The 11,919-nt window shown below is 39.9% G+C and overlaps 2 protein-coding genes across 2 annotated transcripts; both read right to left on the bottom strand.

Moving 5' to 3' along the window:
• Positions 1-4,701: 4,701 nt before the first annotated feature.
• LOC129728052 (uncharacterized) lies at positions 4,702-5,335 on the bottom strand. Its single transcript, XM_055686462.1, has 2 exons — positions 5,174-5,335; positions 4,702-5,106 (listed from the first exon to the last, which is right to left on the bottom strand). The coding sequence occupies exons 1-2, from the start codon at positions 5,324-5,326 to the stop codon at positions 4,759-4,761; spliced, it is 501 nt and encodes a 166-aa protein (XP_055542437.1). The 5' UTR covers positions 5,327-5,335; the 3' UTR covers positions 4,702-4,758.
• A 5,175-nt stretch (positions 5,336-10,510) lies between these two features.
• Positions 10,511-11,358, bottom strand: LOC129718542 (uncharacterized). Its single transcript, XM_055669414.1, has 2 exons — positions 11,129-11,358; positions 10,511-11,065 (listed from the first exon to the last, which is right to left on the bottom strand). Exons 1-2 carry the CDS (start codon positions 11,345-11,347, stop codon positions 10,724-10,726), a joined length of 561 nt encoding a protein of 186 aa, XP_055525389.1. The 5' UTR covers positions 11,348-11,358; the 3' UTR covers positions 10,511-10,723.
• Between the last annotated feature and the right edge of the window lie 561 nt (positions 11,359-11,919).

The raw sequence follows: 11,919 nt of genomic DNA, 5'->3' as shown, positions 1-11,919 counted from the left end.
CCATATTAAAGCTATCGTCCTCGTTGCAGAAGAGCCGTGGAACGATCAAGCGCCAGCAACGGACAAAGTCCCGCTAAGGCATTCAAGAGAGAAAACCAAGAAAGTGCACAGGGCTTTTCTTTTTTCCTGTTCCTTTTCTACGGTGTTCCGATTTCGACGGCATCGGGTTCAAATGGACTGTTCGACAGTGGGCCAGCGGAAACGTGCAGGTCGGCACCTAGGACAGGATGTGACAAGAGAAACCAAAAATCACACGAAGTTTCGTCAAAGTGAAAGCCCTCTCTGATTGGTCGATTTTATTTTGCGCACTGTTGAGTTTTATTATCAGTCGGTATGGCCGTGCTACAAAAACTTTCGTCATTTTTGGTTTACACTGTTTCTGCATACCAAGTGGATGAACTGTGTTTCGTTCAACAACTTTTCGAAACATTTTCATACACCGGATCTGTGAAAATTAACATTCGAAATATTAATCATGTTGTTTAAACTACTTATCATGAACGATTGCAGATTCAATTCAAGGAAAGCAAGAGGAATAAGTTGAAATTATGACTAATTCAAATAAATCCAAAATATATCTTCAAATCAATTCAAGATTTATTGAGTAACTATTATCAAGTAACTAACTATAATAACCCAGTAACCCAGAATTGAAAAATACTAGGTATTAAAATTTCCTTTATTAAATATTTTTGACGAAACTGGCAAGCTTCGTGTTGAAAAATTAAAATGTTTTATGAGGGCTATTTTGAACGAAAAGAAGAATAACTGAAAGCCACTTGTCACGTCCTGTCCTAGGTCGGCACGAGAAAAACTGGTGCGGTGGCGGACTGGTGTTGCTGGACGGACGCGGTGACCGCGAAGACTGGGTGGCAATCAAGTGATCTAGATTAAAAAGTTGATAGGGAAAGAAAAGCATAGGAGAGTAGAGCGGGACGGGATGATGAAGGAAGGAAAATACATAGAAGTTGTTTAAGTAGATTTGTGGTCAATTTGCTTCAGTTTTGGGAATAGCCTTTTATGATGTGGATACCATATAAAAATATTCACAACAACTGGGCAGTAGACTCTTCACAAAAGCCACAAGTACCTGGAGGTATCTCCAACGGAGCAAGTAGTGCCGCCCCACCCATCAAAAATGGACTAACCCGCCCATTGGGCCGATGCTAGTAAGGTCCTAATTATGGCTACTGGTAGAGTAGAAAACGGACTTGAATCGGACTTTATTATAATACCACATCTCTTGGCTGGCACCGGCCTCGAGATCCCCTAGTCGTGTCATCCCCTATTTGCTCATAAGGCGCTATGGACCTACCTTAGCCATGACCTCACTGCTTCAAAATAGACTACCATGGGATGACAAAGGCGACTACTCTATTATGGACAAGGATAGCAGGTGGAAGAAGCACCCATTAAACTAAAAATGGATTCGAAGAACAAAAAACAAAGAGGGACTACCAAATCCCTTCGCACGAGGTGGCACCCATCGGTCTCCTCAGGAAAAATCTGATAAGGATGCAGCAAAACCAGATGGCTATCACGCCAGTTTTCACACCGGATACAACGATCGTTGGTCACTTTCTAGTCAAGGTCATCGAAATGAGCAGGGACAAGCGCCCTAGGGTAGCAGCGCTTTCCGAACAGCTCGATCATCAGCGATCACCACACCGGACTTGTGGGTCGGATTAAAGTCTCTGAAAAAGAGGTTCAGACCGATGCCCTCATTCGTCGCGATCTGCTACGGGGCAGGTCGGTGAGCGAGCGAGGCAGTCCCCGGGGGAAGCGGCCCCCGACAACGTGGAGAAGCTGTTGTACGAGCTAGCTTCGCAGGCTCAAAGGCCGGAACATCAACCGGGAAGACAGCGACTACGGGAAACCCATGGGTTACCGTAGTAAGAAAAGGGCACCAGGGAGGTAAATAGCGCCAAGACGGAGCGGCGGCAACGCGTCCACCAAAGGCAAAGAGCAGGTAGACCGCCCTCATACTCAAGACCGACGACTCTAAGTACTCTGAAGCCTTGAAGAAAATGAGAAGCGAATCCAGCTCAAGGATTTTGGGGCCGACGTGCGGATCTTCTTTTGACTTTTGAGCTCCGAAAGAATGCGAAGAACAAGGGCAGCCGAGCAGGTCCCTGGGGGTGCAAGGTTTGGGCACTTACCTCGGAGGTGACTCTCCAGCTTAAAAACCTGCATTAAATCACCGAGGGATGCGATGTTACACAAGCCCACATAGAGACCATAAAACGAAGGATTGCGGGAAGTCTCCCAAGTGCATAGTATGTTCCGGAAAACGAGACGCCACACACTTTATGGGAAACCCCAGGTACCCATGAACCTGAACCACAGCTCTACAGCTCAGCAGCTGCTATACGAAGCAGTCACTGAGTCGCTGTCGGACATCGCCATTGTATCGAACCCCTATCGCATCCCTCCCGATGCGGTAACTAGGTTGCGAATAAGTCTAATTTGGCCGCCGTATGGACGACAAGCAGGTTTCCGGATCAGGAGGTTGTTTCAACCTCAAACAAAGAGTACGCGGTTGCGAAGATGAACGGAATATTCTACTGCAGTTGCTATGCTCCGCCACGTTGATCTACCGAAAGGTTCACCCAGATGGTCAACCAGTTATCCATCGGGCTAAAGGGCCTAACGGCGTTGGTTGTGGCGGGTGACTTCAACGCTTGGGCTGTTGAGTGGGAAAGTCACTCCACGAACCAGAGGAGTCTGATCCTGTCGGAGGCTTTGACAAAGCTCAACTTAGATCTGCCAACGTTGGGATCAAATGTACATATATATATATATATATATATATATATATATATATATATATATATATATATATATATATATATATATATATATATATATATATATATATATATATATATATATATATATATATATATATATATATATATATATATATATATATATATATATTGTAGAAATAGTGCGAAGTCGATCATCGATGTGACGTTCTCCAGCCCAGGACTGATTACGAACGAAAACTAGACGATGGATACACCAATAACGATCACCTGTCAGTTTTGATGCCGAGGTATTCAGTGAGGAAATGAGAAGAGAGCGCGATGGAGGCAGTTGGCTCCGCCCGACTCTTGACCAACTAAACGCCATAATATCGCGGGCGTGCGACGCCACCATGCCTAGGACTCACCAACCTAGGAATGGGAAGGCACCGGTTTACTCGTGGACTGACGGACCTCTGCAATGCGTGCCGACGTGCAAGGAGGATGCAGCGTGCTCGAATAGATGCACAGAGGAGAGAGTGCCGTACATGATTCGGTTCTTCAAGATTGGTGCTAAAGAGTGCGATTAAGGCAAGCAAGAGAATCTGTTCCGATAGGCTATGTGCGTTCCAGTATCTCAGACACAAACCAGAGGTGGTCGGCCAATCTGCTGCACATTCAATCCGCGAGCGACAACAGTCATGTCGAGATCGAGGGAGAGGTATGGGTTACGAATGAGGAACTCATCGTAATCGTCAATTCCCAAAAGGTGAGCAAGGCACCGGGACCGGATGGAATCCCTTACCTGGCAATCAGGCTAGCGATAAAAACGGCCCCCGGGCTGTCTTATGAAGAAGATTCCGTACGACTTGGATATCAGCTGAATGGAAAACTTACTTTCAATCTGTTTCGCAGTCTTCGAAGCAGATAGTCCCCGACCCAGCTCCGCTTCCTCCACGATAGCTCTGTCAATTCGGACAGTTGTCTTTGGAGGACGCCCCGATCGCTTAGCTAGCGATCGCATCTTTTCGAAACTGGACAATAATATTACGGTGGCTTTTGCCAGTGATGTGATGCTCAATAATAACATTTCAGATTGTTTATCGATTGTAACGCTCATTAAATTAACCTGATTTTAACCAGAAAACCATAAAAAATGTCAGTTGCTAAGGGGGCTAGATTTTTGTTAACTGTAATTCACATATAAACCGAACAGAATAAATGCTTCGCAATACATAAGTTGTGACGTAGGCAGCTTCAACCAGCCAAGTGCCAACTTCGAAGTTTTATCGTGATCCCTTTAAGGTACCTACATTGTATTTGGCGCTTGATGATTTCGCTCTCAAAACGAACAACATGCACAAGGCAAGATATCATCTAAACGTGACACTCTATGCTGGGAGCATTAAGCGCAAAATGTTGCGCAGTACAATGAATAATATGGACAATACAGTATTAGGTTTTATGAAGCAAATTACCTGCTGAAATATATTGGCTTACTTCTCGTATTCAATCTAACTTTCAATTCTTTAGGTTCTTTCAAAAAAAGAAAAAAGGTTGAATTTATTTGAATAACATTTTACAGTGCTACATAGTAGGCCGGTGGTGTCCAAGACACGACTGTATGACGTTGAACTACGGTATTTCTATATTCCATCAAAACAAATAGTAGACGGAATTTTAACACTAGTATTTCCCGCAGTTTTATCTCACAGTGCTTTTCTAAATGCTGAGACGTTAAAGTGATATAAACAAAAATTTATACTAAATAAATGGATGAAACTATTTTTTATAAGCGCCTCCTTTTCACACACATTCGAACCAGAAAAACTTTCGAACCAGGAAAACTTATTTTCGTAGGACAGAAAATCCGGTTTTGAGATGCATCAAAGACTACAGTCTTTGATTTTATACTGATACGACTTTACTTATTTCGTTTCCATTGCTGCAGATATTGGTGCAGTATCTTTTAGAGATAACTATACAGTTTTATTTGGTTATAGTAACGAACTTAATAAAACGTTCCTTTGGGCTCAACTTTGACGTAAACATTCAACTGAAACACTGTAATTTCGTCCAACACGTTTCCCTTTGTCAGGGATATCTGTAGTTTCCAAAACCCTCTTGGCATGTAGGGTGAAAACATTCTTGAATCCATTATGTGATTCTCAATAAGGTACTGCTTGGGAGCGATTGGACATTCGCCGGGCTGTGGAAAGTCAGTATTATTCTGATAGAAGGCATGATAGTCTGTCCAGGTTGTATTCAAGAAGTCGCACATTCTTTGCGAGGCTAACCTCATTGGGTACTGAATGAACTGGTTATTTCCAAGGCTGCTGTAAGCTGTTGTAAGGCTTACCTGAAATCGAAGATTATGTTAACTTAGATGATATTCAATATAGGCTATATTAAACATGGCAACTTGCTTTGAAGTTATTATCCAAAGGCTGATGAACATCAAAAGATCCATCCAGAACAGCAACCGTTCGATTGAATTTGCGAACCCGTAGATGACTATAATCGGCATAGTCCTGTCCACTTATCTGTTCGATTCTATCGTACATTACATCGAACTTCATAGTGTTAGTCACGATCACAACCCTTGCAAGAAACAGTAGGCTCAATTGCAGTTGAATGTTCATCGTTGGTTGGCGGTGAACTACATTTAAACTGAGTTTCTGTAACGTGTTTTTTATATATTCTGAGATTCGCAATCACCACTGTCATGTTTGACAACGAAGTGATTATGTTGAGTTGTTAATAAATTGTTAAATCTCAGAATAAACTGGTTGGTGTTAATGCAATGTTTCATTTGAACTTTTCGCAAATAACTGAGCGACCAGATTCTATTAATTCTGATTTGTATGAAACTTCGTTGGTTCAGAAATTATTCCAGATCGAGTGGAAAACCTGTCATCTCTTCTAAACGACTCACACCTAGTTTAGCGGTGGCGGATAAAGCCCTCCTCCGTCTTCTCGTCCGATGTATTATATGACATTTTTTATATGAAATTATTGATTTGGTTAAATTTTGACCTAGGACTACGTCTTTGTTTTCTATACTAGATTACATTTTGTGGAATTGAAAATGAAACTGGCAAATGTTGCGTCAGATTTCAAACGCTTATAGCAAGCGAACTACTTGATGCATCTTAGTCATTTATATGTCGGTAGATAGATAAAATGTAAGACAATTTTCCTTGCTATTCCCTTGCTTTCCGAGCACGAATATCAATAACATGGACGGAATAAATTCCCTTGCCTACATATTCTGACTCAACAAAGTGTTTTGTTCCGTTTCTCTTTCTCGAAACTGCGTGGCCACGCCCTCATGGCAAAAATCTACGCTGAACTCGATACAAAAGACTGCGATAGCAAGTGGAGTATAGCTGTTAGAGGTACGCGACATTGAGAAACGAGAGCTGCATACGAGTCAACTTCCAGGCACTGCGGAACATGTTACCTTTATTTTGCATACGGCAGCAACAGTTACCATCGTACGCTGCAGAATATTTAGCTGGCACAGCTACTGGAGGGCACAGCGGAGAACAATTTATAGATTCAATATTCAATGCTACCGATGCACAGCACAGTGGGGCAAATTGGTCCGTTGGCGCGACAAAACCTCATAACTCCTTAACAGTTGTTTACACAGTGTTCATGTCTTCGGCAATGTTGTTCACCATAAAAACATCTTTTTGAAAAATGTATTCAGGCAGCATCAATTTTTTTCTACAGATGGCGCTGATATCTATCTTCTGAATAAATGGTGCTAGCCATTTTGTTGCTTCGGGAAAGTTGTTTATATCATCAATTGACATAAAGTTGTCGAACATATTACAACTGTAGGACGGACCGTTAGCGAGATAAAATTATTTTCATTATTCATAAACCCAAAATTTCAGTAATGAATCATAGCTGGGACTTAAGTACATATGTTACAATTTCAGATATATTCGAATTTCCGAGTCATCATGAAATGAATTATTGGAAGTTTGTAATTGCCTTTGAATAGTTTTTTGCCAACCTATGATGTGTCATCATTTTTGAGAAACAATATAAAATATAATTTTAATGTTATTGTTTGTGACAAAATTTTTCAAATAAGAACATTGTTCATTTAAAGATTAGTTGGTCATGTTCCCTTTCTAAGAGCTCTTTTTGTTATATTTTATTCCATTTGGCATAGATACTAAACGCTTATATTTGTTTAACCCGTAAAGACCCGGGACGGAACTTGTTTTTTTTTAAAATGCTCGTTCTCAGCACTGGAACGGCCGATTTGGGAAAACTTTGAATTTTATTCAAGGGGAATAATTGCTCTAAGTTTTGGTTAAGGTGACACCCCTCCGGACCCCTCCCCGTTTTTGTGAGACGCAAATATGTCTGTGTTTTTTTTCTAATTTTTGAAACAGATTGAGCAAACACTGGGAATTTTCATACGTATCAATTGCTCCATGTATCAAATCATGTCAGGTAGATGAAATATGGTATTTAAGAGTGAATTTTGGAGTTTCTAAATTATTTCAGTACAAAATCACAAATCTACGTGATTTTATAAAAATTCAAATAACACAACCGTTCTACAAATTTTAAGCTCTACATTTTTGAGTGTTGGCTCTACCCGTCACTTGCTGCCTAGCATTGTTTTCTACACTATAGCAAACCGACTGGTGATCACTGTTGGTGTAGCTTTCGTCTACCCTCCAGTTCGTGATCAGTCCTGGGCTGGAGAACGTCACATCGATGATCGACTTCGCACCATTTTTACTATATGCACATTTGGTCCCAACGTTGGCAGGTCTAAGTTGAGCTTCACCAAAGTCTCCAACTGGATCTGACCCCTCTGGTTCGTAGAGCGACTTCTCTTCTCAACAGCCCAAGCGTTGAATTTACTCGCCACAACCAACGGCGTTAGTAGTCAGTGACTGCTTGATATAGCAGTTGCTGAGCCACGTAGCAGTGGTTCAGGTTCAGTTGCGTTACCCTTATGTCCGTAGTTTCGCAGCCGGTTTACCGGTTAAGTTTAAATAGTAAAAATCAGTTCTTTTGTTGATATATTGTCCAATTAAAAAATTTCTCTAGGCTCTTATTTTGGCCATAGCGTTTCTTAATTGGCCACTCGCGGCTCCTATTTTGGCCAATTCGCGAAAAAGTTGAATTCACACGGATTTATTTTATAATTTGACTTTACCATGTAGATATATTTTATCAACAGAAAATCCTCGTTATTTAACTAACTAAAAGGCCAGCGTATCTTTTAATCAAAATAAATAATAATATTTTGTTCACACTTAGCTAGCAGTGCAAAGTACTTCGAGCTAGAATTTTATTTAAATTGAGTAGGATATTTAATAACACTGCCATCACACCATTGATCTATGTAAATTTTTCTTCTGTCATTTATCTTTATTAATAAGCTTCCGCTCTTTGCTTTTTTTTCACATAGAAACTTATTCGTATTATTTACCAACTATAGTTAATAGTCCGAAGCGTTAGTTTCGGTAGATACAACCGAGGTTACAATTTTGTAAATAATCTGAACAAATAGAGAACGGATATATTATACGGATCGGATGTATTATACGGAACGGATATATTACATCAAGTAGCGGTGCTGTAGTAATACAATCTTTCTTATCCAAAACCAGTTTTGTGTTTTCACGATTCTCATGCGATGTCTTATGACAACCCGAAAAACTTTGTGCATTCATGTTTTGCATCAATGTTTATACGTTACCATGGATTTGTTTACATGTGGCCAATATTAGGATTACGAATTATGGAATTGCTTTGATATGTGGCCAAGAATGGATCATTGATCGTTTTTGGAAGCTTTTGTTATTTTTGAAATTGCAGAGAAAAATCATATCATAATGCCTATTTTTTTATCCATGTGCTGTAATAAGTTATGCCTGATGCTGGTAACAAAATTTGCTATAGAAATATACAAACTTAAACAAGATTATGCTCTATCAAAAATAGCTTGCAAATTACCTAAACGTTAGACTGTACAGTTAACCTGGGAGAGTATAATTAGTTCCTTTATTGAAAGTAAAATACGCATATTTGTTTGCTACAGTAAGTAATGTATTTGTCGAATAATATCAGCAATCTCAATAGAAGACTTTGAAATAGGAGTAATTCAAGATACTTCTTCACAATTCACAATTATCAATTTTATTCTATCATGGCCAAAACCGGTGCTTCTACCCTATTCAAAAACCGGTTCTGAGTTGAAACCTGCAAGAAATCGAAAATACGTTCGATTTGTCAAATATTTGATGGAATAAAGTTTGAAGTGTTTATAAAAATTATTTTCAATTTTGAAAAATCTGTGAATCTGTAATTTTTGATAAAAATTTGTATATCTGTAACGTTACTCGACTCAAAAATCTGTAAAATACAGATAAATCTGTATATGTGGCACTCTTGCCCGCGGTGGCATACAGTTCTGCCGAACATATCCCACCCCAGACGGCAACAACTGGCGAGGCACTTCGTATTTTACTTCCCCCACGAAGGAAGTGAGCGCCAAGGTGAAGTTCACACGCCAAGTTCCCCAAGAAGGTGCTGCTGTGGCTGACAATCAGTGAGAAGGGGATGTCAAAGCCGCTTGGATCTCGCTTCGGACTGGCCGTAAACGGGAAAATTTTTAGTACGAAGTGCCTGCCGGAAGATGCGTCGTTAATTAAGAAATACCATAAGGGTGAAGACGCGGTGTCCTGGCCGGATCTGGTGTCGACCCAGTACTCGAAGCGATCGTTGGAGGAAATGGAGCGGCTGAATATCGATGTGATACTCAAGTCGGCAAACCCGTCCAACATCTACCAGCTGCGTCCCATCGAGATTTTCTGAGCAAAGGTGAAGTGTAAGATCTACTCCAACAATTTCGTCACGAAAACTGAGGCGGAGTTGATATATAAAATAAAGAAGAAACTTAAAAATATACCTACAAGCATGTTTTTGTTCCGGTAAACTGCCGAAAGGCCGCTCGCAAGGGTGTAGATTTTTTTTGCAAGTAGGCGAATATTTTATAAACGAATAATTTATAAAACTCAATTATTTGTCTTAGATTTAATCTGAAAAAAGTTCATTTTTTAATGCGTATGTTGTTCACCATTTCATCAATAATTTGTCCCTAAAAAATCGATTGTTTATCATTTAAGAACCCAACCGAAATTTTTTTGATCAATTGATGCTCAAAACTCGTAAATCTGATAAGAAATAGTTTAGATATAAGAACTTTTAAACTTAACCACGTTTTCGGTGGTTGCAATTTTGGATATTTGTTTTACTCGCATGCCCTCTTGTGTTACATATTCTCACGTCGAAAGCACCACTAAATTGATAAAATGTTATAACACCAAAGCGGCTTGACAGAGTAATAGGGTAACCGCTCCTATATACATCTCAGTAACTATATTCATCTCATCAATTTACCTTTTTGATCAATTTACCGTCAAATTTTACCATATTTTCAACGTAAAACTTTCAACAACTTGACCAAATCGAGAAGTAAATAGATTTACTTTAAAAAAATTGTAGAAATTTGACGGTAAATTGGACAAATGAGAGAAATAAGAAGAATATAGGTGCACCTGGTTGTTGAGATGAATAATGAAGCGATTACTCTATGATTTTGTTTTCAACTAAATTCTAGAGCATTGAGATATGCACTGAAAAATAAATTAGAGTTACAGCTCAACTATCTACAACTTAACCGAAGACATCATTCCAATCAAACTTAAATAAAACGATTTATTAGTGCTATTTTTAAGAAGGTCAAATCAAGAGATTTTGATGCTTAAGTCCTGTTTCCTGTTCTTTCTCAAGCTTCGAATATTTAGGGGCATATTATAAAATTGTTTGTCTGTCCGTTAACACAAACGGAAATCACATAATTGATCGTATTTTTCGTAAATCACCCTTTTAATAATGCTCAAATCGTTGAAGTTCGACAACTACCGAACGTTTCATTGAAAAATTCCTCTATCCGCCACCTTAAACAGTACTTCGACAACCAGCAAAACGGCTCCGGTATCGGTTGTCTGCATCAACAGACTCATCCGCCAAAGACCATGAGGCAAATATTTCGTAAACATTTTCGAATCAAGCACATGATTTTTCACGTACAGCTCCTTCGCCGTTATAGGACACTCTCCGATCTCCGGAAAATTGGTATCATCCTTGAAGTACTGATGGTAATCCCTCCAGGTCGTATTGAAGAACTCGCAAATTTTCTGCGGGGCGATTTTCATCGGGTACTGGTTGAACTGGTTGTTGCCCCGAGAACTGTAGGCCAACTTGACGGCCACCTGTGCAGTACAAAGACGTTAAACTGAGAGCGGTAAGTTTAGCTTAACTTACATCAAACTCACCAGAAACCGATCATCAGCATCCATCAGCAAATCGAAGGTCCCATCCAGCACAGAAACGGTCCGGTTGAATTTGCGTACCCGGATTCGCCGGAAGTCCATATATTCCGTTCCATTGATTTGCTCGATTTTTTCAAACTTTACGTCGAAATTGGCGATGGTGATATGCGTGACCCCTAAAAGGGCTACAACTAGCAGACCAATCTGGGTCCAGGTGGTCATTGCTGTTCAACTGAGGGTAGGTAAATCAAGCTGCGTTCCGAGCTGTTGGGCTTTTTGATTGCCGTGGCTAAATCTTGATAGACGTTATCGGCCTCATTGGACATGTTGCGTGATCGTTCGGATGTTGTAAACATACGGCAGTTCAACAAACTAGGAAGAACATTGTTCCGTGACATTGTTGCAAATGGATTTATGACGTGTAGCGTCAATTAAAAAAATTCTCATAATATATCTAACCTCAGATGGAAACTTGTGGGGAGCTTGTCCAAATATACTAAATTTACACTCGGTGAAAATATTCCACAATGTCAGCAGAAGATTGCAACGAAAGTCAGCAAAATAAATGTACCTGACGTGACATTGACATGTGGCGAAACAATTAAACCCATTTGATTTAGATTTCCCTCAAAGCATAGTGAATAAAACCTTCACAATGATTTTTTTTCGTACAATGCTATGCTTCGTAAAGAACTCATTGTGTAGGGATTTTAAATTTTCTGCAGATCAGACTTCTTCGGAATCAACAAATCGATCCCTAACTATTTCCAACTATCTCGAAAACCATCCAAAGG

The sequence above is a fragment of the Wyeomyia smithii genome, chromosome 1 (assembly GCF_029784165.1).
Source record: "Wyeomyia smithii strain HCP4-BCI-WySm-NY-G18 chromosome 1, ASM2978416v1, whole genome shotgun sequence".
Lineage (NCBI taxonomy): Eukaryota > Metazoa > Arthropoda > Insecta > Diptera > Culicidae > Wyeomyia > Wyeomyia smithii.
This window is presented reverse-complemented; position numbering and strand designations above follow the sequence as displayed.